Source organism: Arvicanthis niloticus, chromosome 2, assembly GCF_011762505.2.
Source record: "Arvicanthis niloticus isolate mArvNil1 chromosome 2, mArvNil1.pat.X, whole genome shotgun sequence".
Taxonomy (NCBI): domain Eukaryota; kingdom Metazoa; phylum Chordata; class Mammalia; order Rodentia; family Muridae; genus Arvicanthis; species Arvicanthis niloticus.
Genome location: NC_047659.1, coordinates 109,831,702 through 109,852,678, shown reverse-complemented (window position 1 = coordinate 109,852,678; position 20,977 = coordinate 109,831,702). Strand labels below are relative to the sequence as shown.

Sequence of the window (20,977 nt, the reverse complement as noted above, 5' to 3'; positions counted from 1 at the left end):
ACTGAGAGCCTAAGAGGAGGAAGAAGCTTTGGCAGGGTTTTGAATGACTGAGAGGAAGAGGCCACAGGATCTTGGCCCCTGTAACATCTAAAAAAACAAACACTTTCCTTTACTCTTTGTTAGGGAAACTCTGTAAGGACTCACAAGCCAGGGCTGATTTCACTAGTCTGACATAAAAATTCTATCATTCGCTAACCCCTAAGATGAAGCAAATGAGGAGGCACAAGGTCCTGGAAAAGTTGGCCACACGTTTCTGTGTAACCAGGAAAACATTTCCTTCCTATCCAAGGGTTCAGTGTGTTGGCTAATTTTGTGTTCATTGGACAAACTCAAGTTGTCCTGTGCATATATAAGCAGTAATAAGGCAGGGAGGCACATGTCTGCCACCTTGATTGCTGACCCCGACCTTAGGTCTGCTCACACAAAAAGACCAGGTAGACCTTCTCTACCCACTAGCACAGGTGATTAATCATGGACTGAGGCAGGCCCTCAGTTGAAAGCCAGTGGAGCGTAGCACCTGACATCTGGTTTGTATTAGCTATTGCTGAAATGCCAGTGGCCTGAAACCATTTAGAAAACGCAGCTCTCCGTGCCCTCTGTTTCCTTCTCGGCTTCTTTCTCTGTCTCCAGCTGGTAACCAAGTGGCAAATGTATTTAGGAAGCAGCAGCTAATTCCTCCCTCAACAATGCCAAGGGCCTTCAATGCCAGGACCCTCAGACAGTGCACTTTGCATGGAATTCTGTCAATGCCTCTAACATACATCGAGGGATCTCAGAGGAACAGAGCAAACATGTTGCTGACTTTGACTGGAAGGGAAAAAAAAAAAAAAAAACGGGCAGGAGGGCCCGTTTCCTATTCTCCAAGCTCTTTGATGCAAAAGACAATGAGCAATGTGAGAAGACCTTTTAAACTGCTTGTTTAAAGATAGATGGTTTACCCTGTGGATCACAGTCCTTTTTGGCTTCTTACTATCTCTTCGTAATAGAAGGGACAGAGTTTTGCGTGAAGAACAAATTTCCAGAGAAACACATAAAAGATAAGCCTCGATACCAACGAGTAAGTGTACTTCGCAGCTAGCAAACAGCATGGAAGCAAAGCAATATCTGATGAAAGAAGTTTGTCCTGCATCTCATGGGAAAAACAAACAGTGGAGAAGAGAGAAAATTCCTCCTGAGAGCTAATGGCTGTCACCCACCCTGCTCCCTTCTTTCTCTGTCTCGATGCCCTAAATCTTCACACTTAGACACTGTTGTCTTTAAACCTATCAGACTCTAGTGTAAAAATATGTCTGTCCTGTTCCAGAGATCAGAGCAAAGGTTGAGGGTCACAGCTGGAAAGGGCTGGTGCCACTTTCTCCACGTCCACCTTGGGGTAGGAGCTGGGTCAGTGCTTCCCTTGCTAGTCTCATGATAACCTTTCAAATGATCAGAATGGATGGGATAATCTAGACAAAAGGACTCAGAAATGAAATGTAGTTGGTGTTTTTTTTTTTTTTTTTTGGTTTTTTTTTTTTTTAGGTTAAATATATTCTAAATATCACTTACTTATTTTTTTCTCTTTTCTTTTTTTTTGTCTTCTCTCTAAAAGGCATGTTAAAAAAATGAGTTTCAAAATAGTGAGGTTACATGAAAGACTTTGGCATTTTATTTAACACTTCTCTTAGCAACTGAATGAAACCTAGACATTTAAGCTTTAGAAATTTTACAGAAGTCTCAGAATGAACTATTTGGCAGGAACTTGCCCACTTAACCACGTAATAATAGTAACAAAAGGTTCTATTCTAAGACAGTGAAATGCTTAGGGTGAAGCTGATCAGGGTGTTTTCTTATGAACTCAATCTTGGTATGGAATATTCAGGTCCCATTCTCTGGGTTCAGAATTAAGACTTCTGTGTTTGGTCACTCAGTAAGCCAAGGGTTGGCTGTGACCACAATATGAACACTCGAGGCTCTGTCCCTCCTTAGATACTAGTTTCCCTTAATCTCTGCTCTCAAAAGAATTCAAGGAGAGCTAAGTGGGAGAGTAGAAACTGACTAAAAAGTAAATCTATCCAAGTTCATATAATTAACCCAAGTGGTCACATTGTTAAATTACAATTTATAAATTTCTGATAACAGTACCATTTTTTGTTTCATTATAGCCCTTAAAATTTTTCCAAAAATGACTTTTCTCAGTTTCTGCAGAAATTCAAGACCTTTTCTAATTTTGTGCCAATTTTAATTTTTTTCTAGTAAATTATTATCCTCAGGATCCATTTTCTGCTACCACAAAGTATATGGTGCTTCAGAGTTTATAACACAATGATAACACTATTACCATGTACTTTGGTGGAACACAGTTCTATGAAGAAGAAAAGAGAAGTGGTTGTAGTCAAGTAGGGCTGGTAGCCCTGAGAGCTTGCACGAAGGAAAGAGATCCTACTAGTTCCATTTCCCCTTTGTTCTGACTTACTCATACCCAATTCAAGAATTTATCTGCTCAGTTCCTGGAGAAAGACTGGTTAACTGCCTAAAACAGACAAGATTGTAACGCCCCTCAGGAAGTCTGAGGATGGTGAAGACTGGTAACCTTTTTCCCAAAGGTGAGTTTTACTCTCCTGAGTCGATAGATGGTTTTCTTTTCCCTTCCAGGCTTCTCTGTGGTTTGGCAAAATCATGTGATTAGGTTATGGCCAGTGGATTTTGGAGGAGAAAGGTAATATACCTCTCCAGTCACAGCCCATGAAAGTGTCATGCATAGTCCAAGTTCCTTGCCCTGTTGGCAAGTTTGGGAGTCTATTTTTGAAAAAAGTCTTCATCCTCTTCCCTCTTACTGTATGTACTATGGACTGAGCTGAGGGTGTCACACACTGGCAAGTGTACATCTTTACAGCCCCAGGCTTCTTTTTACTTTTTGTTTAGGGACAGAGTCTTGCTATGTTATCCAGACTGGCACCGAACTTGCAATCCTGTGTCTCCACCTTTTAACTCAAGGAAGAAGTAAATTACTATTGTGCTAAACGAATGATATGTTGGGAATTGTTTGTTCTCTCAACCAAGATACTGTCACCAATCCAAATATCTGTAATGAGTGATTACTATAAAAAGCTATCAAGAATCCAGAATCCTAATGCCCTGCTGCCTTTTATTAGCTGTGTAGTATAAAAGAAAACCCACATTTTCCTGTGGAATTTTAGTTTCTCAACTTCTCATTACCATGCACATCGTAACCCCACAGAAAAAGACATTGAAGTACAGATGCTCATTATGACAGAGGAAGAAAGGGAAGGAGGGAGCAAAAGATCACATCAGATACTAAGGTCAGCCTACTCACCTTTACTTCAGAAATACAGTCTCTTGGACAGACAGGGTTAGATGGGGCATAATTCCTGTTGATTACTATGTATTAAAAAGTCAAATGCACCTTTGAATTTTAGATGGTGTCTCGATCAGAAGCGTTAAGTGAGGGATTCAGTTAGCCTGCTTGGATAATTAAAGGCACAGTTCTGTTTGTTTGCTTCTGCTATTTGGGTAGTGATGGCTGGAATTACTCAGTCTACCTACTTCACTTCTATGTTTAGACAAATCCTAGTGGACACAATGTAAAAGCATTCATTTATCAAGAGGATAGAACAGTGAATCTAGATTTGGGCTCATGAATGGACCCACTCAGTGAGTGATTCTAATTCTAACACTTGAGCCAAAATAGCTCTGTAGAGCAAGCACATTTAAGGGAAGGACAGTACAAATGCTCTTAGATGGTATGCAGGCTACAAAGCTTGAGGGGGATCGGATTTGTCCCCAAGCCAACATTTATGCAGTCATTTGCAAGTTTGATGCCTCAAGACATGATTTAAGACCTGATCACTACTGATTTGAAGAGCTTCATTAGAAATGTGTGTGACTTGGCAACTGGAATAAATAACAGCAAAACAAAACTGCTGAAATCTGGATGAAGTGGAGATTCCCCCCTGCCCCCGAACTAGGGACATGAACTAGGGCTTAGAAAGATAGTCAGGCATTCATGAGGCAGAGAGGGCTTTGGTAGGTTTTGGGGAGGAATAAAAGCTATTTAGGTGGAGCTAAAACATTGAACGTGTCTTGGGAGGTAAAAAATCCCTGAGAGTAGCCAATGAGATTGGCCAAAACCCAAACTGAATGAAATCATACAGCTAGCCCAAGATTTTGAAGATAACAGCAAATTCTATCTTCATAAGTTTGTCCCTGAAAGACAGGAAATTTGATTGGGAGTGATGCAGATGTAACCTTATGAAATAAAATATCACACATTAGGAACTGAAGTTCTGCATGTATATTTTGTAGGAGTAAATTTCCACTATCCTTTTTCTGTCAATTGGCATTACTGGTGTCTTAGCTGTCAACAAATCATTTTTAGGCATGTGATGCCAAAGGATAATTTTGTGATTCAGAAATTTCGAGATTATTTTAGCAGCTTGACACCAAAGTCACAGCTTGGAAATTGACTCTAAGATCATAGATATGGATTCTCTATAGCCATTTTCGTTACATAAGGAAAATTGAGTCATCCAAATTAGATCTGTTAATTATTGCTGGAATCATGTCACACTCCTGTTTCCAGTTAAACTTTTTAGGTGAAAGAACTGATGTCACACAAAATTCTATAATATGTAAGAGGCTATGTAAGTGCCTTATGGGATCTTCCATCAGTATATAAATCTGTAACTATGACAAAACTGTTAGAATCCTACATTTACATGTCACATTAGATTGAGCATATTATCTTTTCTTAAAACAGTGCCCACATCACTCAGTACCATGACATCAAAAATGTGACAGTCTCTCAGGAAGATAAGTAGTTGAAAGGACTATGATAATCATAGTGAAAGCCAAGCAAACCATAGGAGAATCCATTGTTTCAAGTGATGACTTTGAACCATATAACCATAAGTCACTAAATAAATAATCAACATGTATCAGACTTGCCACTGTAGATCTACTTACTAATCAAAATGACTAGTCCTACTGTAGACACACTGATGGAATAATTTATGTGATAATAGTAATAATTAGCCAACGGTTAGTATTTCAAATTATTATGTTTATGTGTATATGTATGTGCCTGGATATATGTATAAGCATCATTTGTGTGCAGGTGCTTGTGGATACTAGAGGAGGGAAACTAGATTTCTTGGAAATTACAGTTGTGAGCTGCCTGCTGTAAGTGCGGGAAACTTAATTCACAACTTCTGCAAGAGCAGCAATTGCACTTAGTCATTGAGCCCTCTGTCTTGCCCCTTATGGCTTAATGAGGATAGGGTCTCATTAAGTTGCCCAGGCTGGCCTCAAAGTTACTATTATAGCCCAGGCTAGTCTCATAATGAAGATTTTCTTGCCTCAGTCTCCTGAATGCTGGAATTACACATACTTATTATTATGCATGCATAAAGAAGAACTGTTTTTGTGTCTATGTGCACATGTTCATGCGGAGGCCAGAGAACAGTCTTGGGTGTTACTCCTCAGGTCCCATTCACCTTTTTCTTTTTTGTTCAGACAGAGTCTCTCACTGGCCTCAGATCAGCAAGCCTGGGGATCTGCCTGGTTTTGCTTCTTCAACAGTGGAATCATCAGGTTGCACTTCCATAGCAGTCTTTTTAAATATAGATAGCTTTGAGGATCTAAAGGATATCTCCCCTTTACCAATGGTACCCCAGACCTACACAGACATGAATTAAAGTGGCTTTTATAGACATCAACCTTTGTATCCCAAGGAGGACGAATTACTAGAGAAATAATATCTCGGTCAGACAGCGATGATCAAAGGGGAGGATATAACTAGGGTTGTAACCATTAGCTCTTATGACTTTATAGATCTCAGTTTGTTTTCTTTTTATGAAAGCACAGATTTACAGGAGGGTTTGTTATGAAGAATACACAGTCCTGTGGGCAAAAGCACTTTGCTATTCCTCTTGCTAAGTGGTCAGTCATACCAGGGATGATGTACAAGCACTCATGCTAACTGAGTGAACCCGGTTCATGCTTGGCTTTAAATGGTGGCTTAAAAGAGTGCATCAAAACATATTTCATACTTTTCTTTTTCTGGTTCTCTCACATTTTCCAGTCCTCAGGCTTCCTTTCTGCAAGTTTGTCTAGGTCTGTCTATGTTTGCAGGAAAGCAGTCCTCTGTTCTTTTTCCCTTCGCAAAATATCCTTACCTGGTTCCTTCCTTTTATATGGAAATGTGGTTTTCAAATGAGGCTGCTTCCCAAGCCTATGGATGATGGCTAGTCTGCTTGTTGACCTTGTTCCTAGAGTTTCTGATTTCAAATGAAAATGTCTAGTAAGGTTCTAACATGCCCCAGGTGATGTTGACATGCTTGTCTAGGGACCCCTCTTTGAGAACCACCATAGCATACTATGTTTGTAGTCATCCTCTTCCTCCCATCCTGCTCTCCCATCCTCCTGAAACATGAGGTGATGGAAGACAGATGAACACCAACCTCCTACACTGAAGGCATTACAATAAACATACAAATGTTATGAGGAAAAGAAGACTTGGACATAGATAAGAATTACAAGTGAAAAGGCTGACCTTGGTGAGCAAGTTCAGTTATTTAGATGGCTGGTGTGCAACATTTGGAGCTCAATTCTTTTGATGAATAAATGACTCCAAAATGTCCCAATAGCTATTTTATCAGCATCTGTATCACAGCACAATTGGAACTAGACATATTGCCTTGCAATTCAATTTGAATACATGTCTCAATAGTTTATTATGTGTCAGTTATGTGCTGATAGCCAATGATGTGAAAATGATGTTTTCTATCTATAAGAAATCCATAACTCATTAGTGTTGGCTGGGAAGGAGAGAGTGACTAAGATGAGTTCATTATTCAATGTTAAATCTCAAAGGATGGCCAACCAAAACCAATACTGTGAGCAGCACTCTGGCTTTTTGTAAATACAAATAGCATTCATGCAGAATTACTTTGGCATCAGCAATCTGTCTTAACCATTCTTCCAGGAGAGTCTGATGTGGAATCACATTGTTATATAAAAGGAAGGAACCATGAGAAGACACTTGTGTTAGGGAATTGTACAGGAAACAGAGGCTAGGATTTGGACAAGTGCAGACAGGGGTGGGAAAAAAATAACAACACAAGGAAAAACAGAGGATGATAGTACCTGAAGGTTGTTACTAAAGAGAGAAGCATGCCAAGAGGTCAAGGCCAGCTGGGCAGGATGAAGACCAGGATAGAAGTAGAAGACCAAAATCCCCAGCATGGAGGGATAGGAGCCAAAGCAAGCCTGGTGACATCTGAGCAAGCAGGCTGGGTAGTGCACCCCTCAGAGGTTTGCTGCAGCAGAAAACAGTGGTTGTAAAGGAAGAAGAGGGAAGGGAAGTTTGATTTGGAAGGATACCAGCAAGACCATGCTGCAGAAAGGGATCAGTGCTTTTCAAAGAAAGGAATCACAACCACAGTGATGCAAAGGAGATCAGAGGCATTTATTTGTTCAGACAGAAGGGCAAGGGAGAACATTGCTGTTGGTCAATAAATCTTTGCCGAGGAATGGCGACCATGCTTGCAGGGTGCTGTTCTTGGTGTGCTTAATGAAAAGAGTCACTTCTCTTGGAGTCTGCACTCCAATGAGAGGAAAGAAAGAATACACATGAATAGAATGAAAACTGATGTGAAGGGAAGGGGAGAGATGAAGGCTGAGCCCATAGGATGGGACAGATCCTCCAGAGAACCGACTCTGAGCAGAGATGGGTGGCAAACAGTCGAGACAAATAAGAACTATTCTAGAAGGACCAGAAAGTGCAAAGGTCTTTCTGTGGAAGTTAGTTTGAGTGCTCCTGAATTTGAGAACTTAGGAGATCAAGGGGAAGAGCCTGAGAAATGCGCAGGAGAAGTCTGGAGAGCCTGTGGGCCACGGGAGTGCATATGGATTGAGTGGGAAACTGATGGCATTGGAACGGCATGGCATGACTTATATTTTCCCCTTCTAACTAGTTAGGGTTTCTCTCAGATAGATGCTACTTTACAATGTCAGTAAGAACACAGAATAGATTTACTAGAGGCTGGGAAGAGTTAAGGAAGAAGGGATGGAGAGAGAATGGACAGCAGATACCCAATCAAAGACTGAATCAATTTTAGTGTTAAAGAACCACAGGAATGCAATCTACAGTGCCCCATTATAATTATAAGTAACTAGAAAACAGGAGTTCAAATGCAAAAAAGTGTTGAAGAGTTAGAAACATTAATCAGCCCAATTTTCTGAGTATATTGTACACATGTACTGAAATATTACTCCATATCCCATAAATATACAATTATTATATGCTATTCAAAGCTTTTAAGACATACAAAGAAATGGAAATACTAACATCCCTGATTTGTCCATCACTCCCACTGTGTGACTATATTAAATTGTTATACTATAACTTGTAAATGTGTGCAGTTGAAATAATTGCTAAAGAGCATGATTTGTGCAGAGGACAAAGCACAGAAAGCCAAGACAGAGATGGGCAGAATATTTTGGAAGGTATTCCAGCTGTCTTGAGGGATGGAGTTTGAGTGGTGACCCGATTATAAGGATATTTCTAAGCAAGTGTTACAAGATTTGAGGAAGAGTAGTCATCAAGTTTTAGAACAAGGGAGAATTCAAGGAGGGCAGAAACTACTGAAAATATTTAGAGAAGGAAGGGAAGAGAGCAGGTGAAGTAAAAATCACAGCAGCTTTGTTATGTTCTTATCGTGCATCAGCACCAAGTGATATTCATTCTCTATGCCACATCACCTAGTCCTTCCTCTATCTTGACTATCAGTGGAGGAGCTGAGTTTAGAGAGGTATCATGTCAGACTCTGGGCCACATGCGATCTGGTGATGTCTCTTAATTATTTGTACAATTCAACCTCCATTTTCTTTCTTTTAGAAGTAAAAGATTGTCCACAGTTGGGAAAAGAGGGTTTAGGGATGAATGGTAGAAATTGGGAATTGAAAGAGACTGACTGACTGACTGGGAAAAAATGTCCATTGAAGAATTAAATAAAACAAGACAACGGATGACATTGTTTTCTGTAGGGAAGCTGTTGGCGTGATTTAAGGCTCTATCCCTTGTGACTGCTTGACATCTAGATTCAGCCAGTGACAGAACTGTAATCTTTCTAGACCTCTCTTAAAGTGTTCCCCTGCCTCTGCTGAAAGATCCCTTCAGGTGCCACACTGGTGTGGACTGGATTCTGGCTCCTAGTCCTCTGAGATAAAGATCCCCCACAATTGTATATAGCATAAACATGACCTGAAATCCAGAAGGCTGGCAAGATGGAAGTTGAGTCATGACGTATTTATTAAGCTGAGCACTGAGTTTGACACTCAGAGGAACACAGAATTAATTCAAGACACATTTCTTGCCCTTAAGGAGCTTACAACATTGGTTTAACTGGGAGACCACCCAACAACCATTAGGATGGAGAAATCAAATCTCCACATTGGGCTCAGTGTACTCCAGAGTGACAGGCTAGGAGATTAAACGGGTCTTGGTGCATATGGAACGCACACCCGGCCTGCAGACCCTCAGTCTGTGTGCATTAACTCCACCAGCAGCCTGGTTGCAGAGTGAAGGTGGCTGTTTGTGCATAAACATTGTCATTTCGCTGGGGCTGCTATTTCATCTTTGAACCTTGGCATCAAAGGAATACTGACCTTATTGCTGTAGCTCGCCTCTCTTTGAAGCGTATGGCTTTGCATTGCAGATTAAAGTAAAGACATTCATCAAGGAACGGATCTGGCCAACCGCTCCCCAAAGTTGCCCATAACAAAGCCTTGAAAGGCTCCAGTCACAGTTGCAGTAGGCTGAAGAAGGCTTGGAGCCAAGCTCCTCTTTTCCAAAGTTTGTGTGGCAGATCTAGAAATGATGCAACTCTTGGAGCTTTGGGCAACTTCATTCTGAGTACATCTTTGGAGAGAAGGCTAACCTAATGTAGTAGTCTCACCTATCCGATTCATTTGAGCAAGCATTGTTATAAATGTGGTCAACGTGATCATTCCCAGAGTGACTTTGAATCCTTCAAAAGATGTGCCAGACAGAGTTACCTGAGACTTGGCTGGTGATTCTTTCAAAGGGAACCACTTTTCTTTGTTCATTTATTTGAAAACAAACAAACAAACAAACAAAAAACAAACAAACAAAAAAATTAAAGCCAAACCTGTCTTAAGTTTCTTCCTATGTCTATTTTGACACATAGCATTCTGTTTTCTTTTAACTCATAAAATGGAAAGAGACATGAGGTAAAGTATTTTAATTATGATGCTAAGAATATAAGGACTTGTTGATACAAAAGGAGGAGAATTTCATGATATCCCATCCCTAGACAAAGACCTACTGACAACTAGTGATTGTTCAGAGCAGGAAATTAACCTCTCTCAGGGATGGATTCCCTTACTGGTTGTCAAAGAATATATTAGGAAGAAAGGAAGAAAGGGGGGGAGGAAGGAAGAAAGGAAGAAAGGAGGGAAGGAAGAAAATTTGGGCAGTGATGGCCCATGCCTTTAATCCCAGCACTTGAGAGTCAGGCAGGTGGATCTCTTGAGTTTAAGGAGTTTCAGGACAACCAGAACTACCCAGAGAAATCTTGTCTCGAACAAAACAAAACAAACAAACATCAAAAACAAACAATAAGCAAACAAAAACAAATAAAACAAAACCAGGATACATTAAAAACAAACACACAAAATGATATTACCACCAGGATGTGAGAAATAAGCCTTAGCTCTGTTAAGGTAACAAGATTTTTTAGGGCTTGTTTTGGTAGCCTCCTAACCTTGCTAATTCTGACTAATCCAAGACCTGGGATGACATTCAGTCCTATGTCATTTTTTTCCCTAAGACATTTTCTACAGAATCAGAGAGCTTTCACATATTTTTTGAATGCCACAGGAACAATAACAAATAACAGCAAACAATTATATAAAATTCACGATTGTTTCCAGACATTCCTGAGTACTTTACATGGATTAACTCATCTAACTCTCATAAAATCTCAATGCATAAATGTTATTATTCTCATTTCATAGCTGGGGGAACTGAAGCAAAGAAAAGCTAAGTCACTTAGCCAAAGTTGGGTGAGCCATTCATTTGCAGAAAAACACTTGATCTTAAATTAAGTAACACCACAGAAGTCAATCCCAGCATCCCAGCAGTTACTTTCTATTTGCATTATCAGGATTCCTGAAACTGGGTTCTCAGCCTTTCAATACATTTCAGTCAAGAAATACAAAAGTACAACACACACACACGCACATGCCCACGCACATACACACGCACACGCACACGCGCACACACACCACAGACCATTCTAAAAAGATCCACCAGCCATTTTATTTCACATGGTAGAAAAAGAACCATCTTATGGGTCATTTTCTAGCTTTAGTGATAAAACAAACTCCATCTTACATTTTTAAAAAATATTCTGGCCAGCAGGAAGGCTCAGTGGAAGGGCTATAGTGGTTGGTAGTGTGGAGGTGAGTGGAGGTCCTATTTCAACTGATAAGTTTTCTTCTTACCTGATGTGTATAAGGGATACAGGTTGTTCCTGATCAGAAATACTTGGGACCATAAGGATTTTGGATTTCGAATTTTTTGAGACTATTTGCACACATATCCTAAGATATCTTGAGGATGGGTCCCATGTCTAACCGCAAAATTTATTGCTATTTCATAAACATATGATTTTCAGAATTTTTTTTGACATAGGCTATTGTTCTGTAACTTAGGTTGGCCTCAAACCCACAATCCACCTGCCACTCAAGTGCTGAGATTACAGGTACGTGCTGCTGTGCTTTGTTCCCACAGACAACTTTACAAAATATTTTTAGTGTACCTGCATTTTGAGTGTCCTACCATATGACGGTGAGTGTGCAATGTTCCACTTAGGGTCTCACTGTGTCAGTGTTTAAAATGTTTCAGATTGCAGAACTTTCCGGTTTCAGATTGGGGTGAATGTTCAGCTTGAAGTAAAAGAAAAATAATTTCTTTCTTTCTTTTTGATAAAACACATTTGTAAGTATTCTTGTTTAATACTATTAATGATAGATATTTTCGTACATCCTATAAAGTGGGTGTAGAAGGTTGCAGTAAACAACACAAGGTTTGGTGCCAGATGAGTGGCATTCATATATATGCATATATATTTGTATATATATGTTATATATGATGATATATGATATATCTATTTCTATATATCTATACCTATATCTATATCATATATCTATATGTCAGTGTAATTTGTTGTTTCTCACTTGTATTCACTAGCTAGCTCCTTGGCTGCAAGAGTTGCTTTATTTATCCTAGCAGTTAGTAGAAGCTTTAGAGATTGGATCTGAAAGATGGGATGAGAATTCTATGAGGCTTCAATGAAACAGTTCTCCAAAGAGCAGGTTAAGTTCATTTGAGTTAAGCAAAGTAGCACATTTTAGCTGAAGTGACACAGTGACAAATGAATGACTGGGATGATATTGAGAGTTTACATGTTTTTACATGGCCAGTTGTGGTTTTCCCTTGCCCAGCTTCTGACAATAAAACCTACAAAATATTAAAGTGATGATACTCATCTCAGAGAAGCACAAGGAACAGCAAGCAAGCATATACATATACATATACATATACATATGTATATATAATTTATGTATGTATATACTCATATACGTGCAAACTCATATAGACACACATACGTACAAATGCACATACACATATATGCTTATACAAACACATACATATACACAGTGATACTGCTTATTTCACTTTAACCACTGGTCACACAGAAAGGATCAGAATTTGTTGATCATATTAATGTGTTGCTGAACAGTGCATGTATTTTAGTGAAGGGTTTGTGGTGTGTGTGTGTGTGTGTGCGTGTGTGTGTGTGTGTGCATGTGGTGATAGTAGTTCTAGTATGCTCATCACCTGACTCTACTAAAAATGTTGAGCTTTATGAGACACGAGTATGTACTTGAGAAGGTGGAAGACTGACAGGCAGAAGCCTGGGAGAGTTCTTGGGAGCTGAGGTTTCCATAGACTCCTTACCTCCAAAGTTTCCCTCAACTCCCATAATTATCTTCAATGATGTGATGATTTGCGCTGCTATTACGGGACTCATGGATGTAGCATAAATAGCACTATGTGACTGAATCCGTAAATAATCCACAGTTTCCTAAAATAAAGACAGAAACCCAAGATGGAAGCAAAGAATTTTCAGAACTTGTCCTCTGTACATGTCAGCAAAACATTTGCTTAGGTCCTCAAGAGACAACAGTGGTCTACCCAGTCTTCAGTGAGTAACTGTCAACCACCTACTGGCTTCTCCCCTTTCCTTAGTAAGTCTTTCCCATTAAATCCTAGAAACTATACAAAAGTAGGAGGGGGCTACAAATTTCAAGCTGGTCTATAAGGTAAAACTGAGTGTGTGAAGGAAAATTGCTTTCTGAAATATCTGCCTTTCATGGGAGAAAATGCTCAGGAATGGCTGATACAAAATCTGGTTCTTTTTGTGCCTTGAGAATGTTACCAATTGTGCTGTGAAAACTAGCAGTCCTTGCAGAAGGATGCATGCAATAGACTGTAAGGTGCAGAGGAAAGAGAGTGAGTACTACTAGGAGAGCTGTCAGGGCACATTCCAGTAAGGAGCCGACGGGATCTATGAAGCTCTGAAACATGAAGACTGAGGATGAAGAAAAGAAAACTTGGAAAGCGAGAAGATGCACAAAGGTACAGAGGCAAGGTATGTAAAACTGACTGCCATTCTCCACTCTTGGTCCCCACCAGCCTTCAAATAGTCAATGAGCCTCAGCTGCTCTCATGGCCTGCTTTCAGAAGAGTGATACTATACTGGTTCTGAGCCTTTCTCAAAAGGCTGTGGGCACTTTTGTTCTGCACTTCAAATGGTTTGTTTCCTTTCTTTCTTTCCTTCGATATTCATTCTTTTCCTTACATTTCATTCTCTTAAAAAAAAAAAAACCCTTCAAATTATTCATTTTAATTATTTTCTTTTTATTAATACATTTCACTTCTTGCTTTCTATCCTTCATTTTTATCCTTTTCTTCTTCTCTCCTTTCTACTTTTGTTCCAGCAAATATGTTAAATACCTGTGCTGTGCTATGTCCTAGGCTCACGAGTGAGTCTCAGAGACAGGAGGACTGAGGTCCTATTCTAGCCTGACATTGTTGACTTTCCCATGCCCCCAATCATATGAAAATGTCCAGGAGTGCTTTCCCTCATCTTGGAGAGTGTAGATGACCATGGTAGGCCTTGAAGCATTAGCTATGTAATATTTAGGAAAGTTTTCTCTGGAGGATCTGGAGGCCCTCAAAGAGAGATCTTTGATGATTTCCCAAGAATTACAAACACACTGTCCCTCAGCGTTCTGCCCTATAGTGGCAGTAGGGATTTCCATCCTCTGTTGAGTTAAATATTTTCTCACAGGCTGCAAGGGAGTCAAGGAGGGGACAGTCAGTGAGTCACAGGCACTAGACAATGGAGACTTAGAGGTTCTTGTGTCTATGGAGGGTGGTTCAAAGGGTGACCTGAACACAATGGATGGGTGGATTTGGAAGAATACAGAGGAAGTAAAACGCACATGGCCTTACTAAAATGAGTATTAAAGTAGACTGTCTGAGCAAAGAACAGAAGAGTCAATTGGGAGTAAAGAGAGAAGCTAGAGGTTTGGGGACTAGGTGGTCACGAGTTGTTCCCTTGAGTGGTAGTATGTCCCAGAATTAAAGCAGAGGTTCTGGGACTCAATTGCTCAGTCCGAATCCTGGCTCTGTTACTAACGGCTATGTGACCATGCACAAAAAAACTAGGTTTCCTATCTCAGTTTTCTTCTTTACAAAGTGAGATAGCAGTGATACCTACCTAAAACTTATTATGAGAATATATATATATATATTTCTCATACATTTCATATATATATACATTTCTGAGAATATGTATATATATATATATATGTATATATATATACATATTCTCAGAAATGTAGACATTTGTAGAACATGGTGGGGGTTGGGGTGGAGGCAGGGATAGAAACATGAAACTCCATGGGATTTTGTGATTTCAGTTTTCTGATTTGCAAAGGAAATGATCTGAGGTTAAATTACCTGTATGAGGGAAGCCACAATGCACCAAACCAATGATACTTAGCTTGTTTCTTCCTCCATCCCATAAGGGATAGTGGCAGTAGGAGTGAAACCAAGCCAGACTTAACCTAACTGCTACTGACCACAACAAGAAAACAGACAGGCCTTCGGAAGAAAGGAGAGCATAAACTTCATGAGCTATTGAATGACTCCAAGAGGAGAAAATGAGACCAGAAGCTGACACCACAGCCAACGTTCACGGGATACTTTTGTATACATTTTAAGAACACTGTATGTGTTAATTCACTTACAATAACAATAAAAGGTAGGTAACACCTTTTGATCCCCAATTTATAGATAGAATAAATGAGGCACAGACATTCTGAAAATTCTCCATAAAGATGATAAGGTAAGGATTTGGACACAATGATTCTGGCTCAGGTGTCTCCATCTTTAACACTATGCTTAGTATGTCTTCAAAAACAATGGAGAAGAAGTGAGTCTTGGAGGGTACAGAGACCAGCTCCCCTTATGCTTAGCCTGTGGTGCTTCCCCTGATTTGCATACATTGCTGTTTTGGGGTTTAAAGAATTTTAGGTATAATTTTATTTAATCAAAGTGAGTGTGTCCCCAGAAAGAAAGCAATGAAGGATATAATTTTCTGAAGGTCTACAGTAGTAAGGACTTAGCAGAGACCCTGTACATTCTGACAGTTTAATGGGAAGCCAAGGAGTTTCAGAGATTGAGTGAGGATGGCCAGTCCCCTGATGCATTAAAGACAAGAAAACTGAGTTCTTAGGAACAAGTATAATAACATTTCAGTTGGGAAGTATTCACCACAAAGATCAGACAAAGAAACAAAGCAAAGCCTCCTTTGATCCAAATCCCCCTAACTCTAATTTCCTTTCATAAATTGAAGAATCTCATTAGTCAATCATAAGCATCTTCAGTTTGAACACTAGTGCATCGGAGTAAAATCACTCCCTTGAACATGCAGAGTGTCTGCCCTACAATATAATTACTTTGGACTGAGTCCATTTTATCCCAGGCTGGGCAAAGGCTGTTTTGCTTGTGTGGTTGAAGAAGTGGAGTTCTGTAGTAACTTCTTGAGAGTGTCAAGGAAAGACCACTGATTTCTTCCACTTATTTCCTGACTGGGTACCACAAGTCATGAATTAAGGGTTGACTTTGGTCTCTTGCAAGATGAGTCTGTATTGTGTCTTTCTTTGGAATGGGATAGAGGTCCTCTCAAGGACAGGTTTCCAAGTCCTTTTTTTTTTTTTTTTTTTTTTTCAAGTCCAAATCCTTGATTATTTTATTTATCCCTAGGCCTGGAGTTCAAGGGCAAGGGTGGGTTTTGGAGAGGGAATCAGACAGGAGGCTTTTAGAATAAACATCTTGATACTTATTCCATGACCCTTATTTACTTCAAAGGGCTGTTAAGTGCAGGCAGGGCTGAGAATACCAGAAGAGAACAGCTTCTGTAAGGGAACTGCCTTTGCTTGCTTTTCAGGCTGCTGGAGCTATCACTCTCCAAACCTAGCCCCTGTTTCCATTTCCCTTCTCTAGAATTACAACCCTGCAGTCTATCAGTCACAAGGACAATCTCTGCCTCACTTATTTGCCAATCATCGGGGAGGCTGGGAGAAGCCAGTGAATGACAGCAGGCATGTCAGAAAATGCAGGATCCATGCTTAGAGGAGAACAGAGGATGAGCGATGTTGAGTACATCCTCCCAGCAGATAGAGACATAACTGAAACTAAAAACTGAAAAAGAAAAGAACCCAGCCCTATCAACTCCTGCCCTTTTTATAGACAGTGATAGACTTGATGTGAAAAGTGAAGTGATAATCTGAATTTTCACCTGGACCATTGGAAGGATAACTTCCTTAGTGAATTGTTAACTGTCCATCAACAGAGCTTTGAACTCAAAGAGCAAAAGACAAGAGCCCTATAGGCTTTTGAGAAACTACTTCAGTTTGGAATTAATCCCTGATCAGCCAAGGTGAATTTGTTACTTAGTAACAACTAAGGGGGAAAGCCAAGTCTCTCAATCAAACCTTGGCTTTCTGAAACCTTAGCACCAAGCTATTTTCCCCGCCCTCACTTGTTTCCAAAATGCACAATTCATCTGGTCTCTATCTGGTCCCTAATGTGCAAAACTCCATTCCACAAAGATTCTAAGAACATCCCAGTTGCAGTTTTTAGGAATATTGTCTCTGTATATCAAGATTAACAGGAAATTTTCAGAGACAGGCATTTTTTATCTTTTTCTAGAGTTTTGAAACCACTCGATTGTTTTCAAGTGTGCTTTCCATTCTCTTGCTCAGTTCCATAAATTGAATTCTGTCTGTGTCTTCAAGGTTTTTGCACAATGGTGTTTATCTCAGTATGGCTAATGAGTCCCTGCCGAACACGCTCTAATTCATGATGCCACCTGGTGGTTAATTCAGATACTGCATTATAACATGGGTGAGGAGGAGAAAGCGTGTAGGAGTGGAAGGAGTCCTGATTAATGTAATAATGATGATTTTTACAATTGCCTGATCTTTAACACAAAGGAGTAGAGGTCATGTAGACAAGAGTATTCCATTTTTGAAACTCTACACTTGCCTTCAGAATGGAGAACCGGCAACAGGATCCCAGGGAACAGTTCTTTCTGTGGCTACTCCTAGGCCTTTGTTTAAAGTAGGTATCAAATAAAGGCACTCGGAGGAGAAAAATGTGACATTCAACAAATCTGACAACATTTCAAGGATCTGCTTGCTTTAGTTTATTCAGGTGCCTTTGGCTCAGGAAACAGAGTTACGCTTGGTTAAAAGTTTTGTGGCTCAAAACTGCTGCTAAAGTAATCAAAGCCCACAGCCTCACAAAGCAAGGTAATCCGGATCAGACAGCTCCTAAATTTGAGACCCTCTGATCCTGCTGATGTGACAGTTAGGAAGGAAATATTTAACCTTTCACTAGACTTTGCCGAAGCCTTTGAGGACCTGGCATTCCCCGTGTTTCTAGCATTACCTAGCTCATCCCCATAGGAGAGTAGAGGGAGGCCGACATACAAAGCTTGGAGTATGAAAGAAAGTCGCAGTTACAAGGGGGCGAAGAACACTTAAAACAGAATTTCAGGCATCTGTATGGCTCATGGTAAGTGGCTAAGATGCAATCTGTTGTTTTAAACCACTGACGTTTAGAGACAGAATTGCTTTCCGCTAACATATTCCGATTGGTCTAACTGGTTGAGCAGTAGGCTGAATTTTTGTTCCTGCTGATAAGTGGGTAAGGAACTAGAAACTTTAGATATCCTGTTAATAGCACCTCTATGCACTAATTTGGGGTCTATAATGTCCTACTAGTTGGAGCCACAACTACAGAGTTGTGTACCACAGTCTCTTTGGGACAGATGTAGGCTTGGAGAGACAACTGCCATGATTTGGAAAAGGGAAAAGACACAAGCTTAAATTTTAAATCCCTTAAATCTTGGTCTGAATAGTTGCCTCCTCCCACCCCACCTTTTCCTCTTTCTTCTTTAAAATTTCTCTCAAATGTTTGTTATTTTATTTTTTATTAACAAATCGTTGATAATAGAAGCACAAGACAACAGCCTCATGTCACCTGACCCAATTTGTTTTCATCATTTAGAGAATAGAAAAGATGGCTATCTAACATCATAGAAAAAAGTTATTTCTCAGAAAACAATTTTAAAAGTCCATTTTTATTCTACTGTCGTTTAGGTGAAAACTTGTAAAATCCATGAGGCCAGCCTCTTGAATACTTGAACTTTCCCCACTGTTGCTATTTCCAACACATACACATACATACACACACACACACACACACACACACACACACACACACACACACCACTCCTAGATCTTTAATTTTTGAATTAACAAACTGTATGCATGTCTTGCCTGCATGTATGTCTGTATGCTATATTTGTCCAGTGCCAGCTGAGGCTTCAGATCCCTGAGACTGGAGTTACAGATAGTAGTGAACCTCCATGGGGTGCTAGGAGTTGAACCTAGAAGGACAACCAGTATTCTTAACTGCTGAGTCATCCATCTCTCCAGCCTACTCCCTCATAGTTCATGTAAGATTTTTTTTTTTTTTTTTTTTTTTTTTTTACTATTTTTGTGGCCCAGTATATACTAATGCTTCTTTGTGAAATTTATCCTCCCCACTATTTGTTTATAAGACTGATCGGTAGTTAGTCTACAACACTTTCCAGATATAGTTTGTCAGAGCTATCTCTCTTCCAGGAACTGTACACACGTGTGCCCTTGCTACTATGGTTACTTTGTTATGTGGAAGAGTCTTCTTTCCACACTTTTCTTTACTCTGTGCTACAGGTGAGCTGAACTGAACTTGACATGAACTTCAGAGAAGCCCTGATTTCTGCTTCCCTTGCGTTTCCAGGATCTACCCTAACACAAGAGGTTCCTTTCTTACCTTTTTCCCAGCTATATAGCCTCCTGAAGATGCGAAGCTTTTGGTGAATGTGCCCATGTATAGGTCGATATCCTCAGGGTCCAGTCCAAAGAGCTCTCTGATGCCTCGGCCCGTGGAGCCTGTAGAGCCAATACTGTGAGCTTCATCAATGTAGAGGTAAGCCTTGTATTTCTTCTTTAGAGCCACTATCTGGGGAAGGTTCACAATGGAACCTTCCATGCTAGCACAAAAGGAGAAAGGCTTGGTAAGTAGTGAATATCCTTCTGGAAAGCTCTGTAGTGTCCCTAGAAAGCCAGTGTCAGGCTGCTGACAAGAATTGGTCACACTTCTCTTCTCATAATATGTTTTTTTTTAAAATTATTCAGCAAAGACAACATTTCAATCTTGTAAGGCTTCTCTGGGCGTTTACTCTACTTGAATAAAATACTTTATGTTTGATGGATTGAGTGGATTGGGTTGTCAGCCTTGATTCTCAACTCAGAAGTGAACTAGCCACATTGCTGGCCTTATTAGTTTGTAAAGCTGATTATTGCAGTTAGATAAACGCTTTTGATATAGGTTTAATGAAAGTGCTCCACTCTGAGTCACTTTGATCTAGCTGCTATAGTTTGTTTGACCAGGTCTGCCAGATCTAAATTTAGCGTTTGAATTGCTAAAGATTAAAGTGGGGAATTAAACATATACAGAACTTCAGACACCATAGTATTAATTAGAGCACAGTAGAACACCCCTTAGTTCTCCACTCATAACAACTCAGTCTATGTGAGGCACCTGGTGGCACCCTTTCTTCATATCTCTTCAGAGTCATAGAACAGAAGCTTATCAGGCCTTAAAATAGCCTGAGAGTTTTAAGGCACAAGTTTCTGGGTTCCTTCTATAGAGATTCCAGCGGTGCATTGGGGTGGGAGGGTGAGGGATGGTGTATACAAACTTCCAGGATGGGCTTACACTAGTATCTGGGAACAACACTTGGGAACAACATTTATCCTACTGACCTTTTTGTTGTTATAGACCTATTTCATTATTTATTTTAGTTTTCTAAGTTTTATACTTCAGTTAAAAAAAAAAAACCTTGGATTGACAGATTTTTTTTTGTAATAACAGCTTTAGATTTGTAGAATAATTGAGTGAGGATTCTTGTATCCTGACATTAATGTCACTCAAGAGTGTGGGACACTTTTTTTTTTTTTTTTTTTTTTTTTTTTTTTTTACAATTTGATGAGCCAATATTGATACATCAACTAAAACCCACAGTTAAAGTTTACTTTTTGTGTTGTATCTATGTGTTTTTAAAAAGGATATGAGTGGCTTCACAGGTTGGCATGTCATTCTTGCTCAGGGTCACGCTAATCTCTGTCATCTCAATTTTAATGTGTGTACTAACTAATCCAGAGTGTCTAGGTGTTTTATTTCCCATGGTGGTGCAAATTGTAA

The 20,977-nt window shown here is 39.8% G+C and overlaps 1 protein-coding gene across 1 annotated transcript in view; it reads right to left on the bottom strand.

Annotated features, from left to right (window-relative positions):
* The window catches only part of Sptlc3 (serine palmitoyltransferase long chain base subunit 3), a 118,180-nt gene that overhangs the window by 20,351 nt on the left and 76,852 nt on the right, over window positions 1-20,977 (bottom strand). The window contains exons 8-9 of the mRNA XM_034496555.2: window positions 19,544-19,763; window positions 13,046-13,172 (exon numbers count right to left, since the gene is read on the bottom strand). Of these exons, the coding sequence (XP_034352446.1) occupies window positions 13,046-13,172; window positions 19,544-19,763 (347 nt within the window). The remainder of the gene's footprint in view (window positions 1-13,045; window positions 13,173-19,543; window positions 19,764-20,977) is intronic.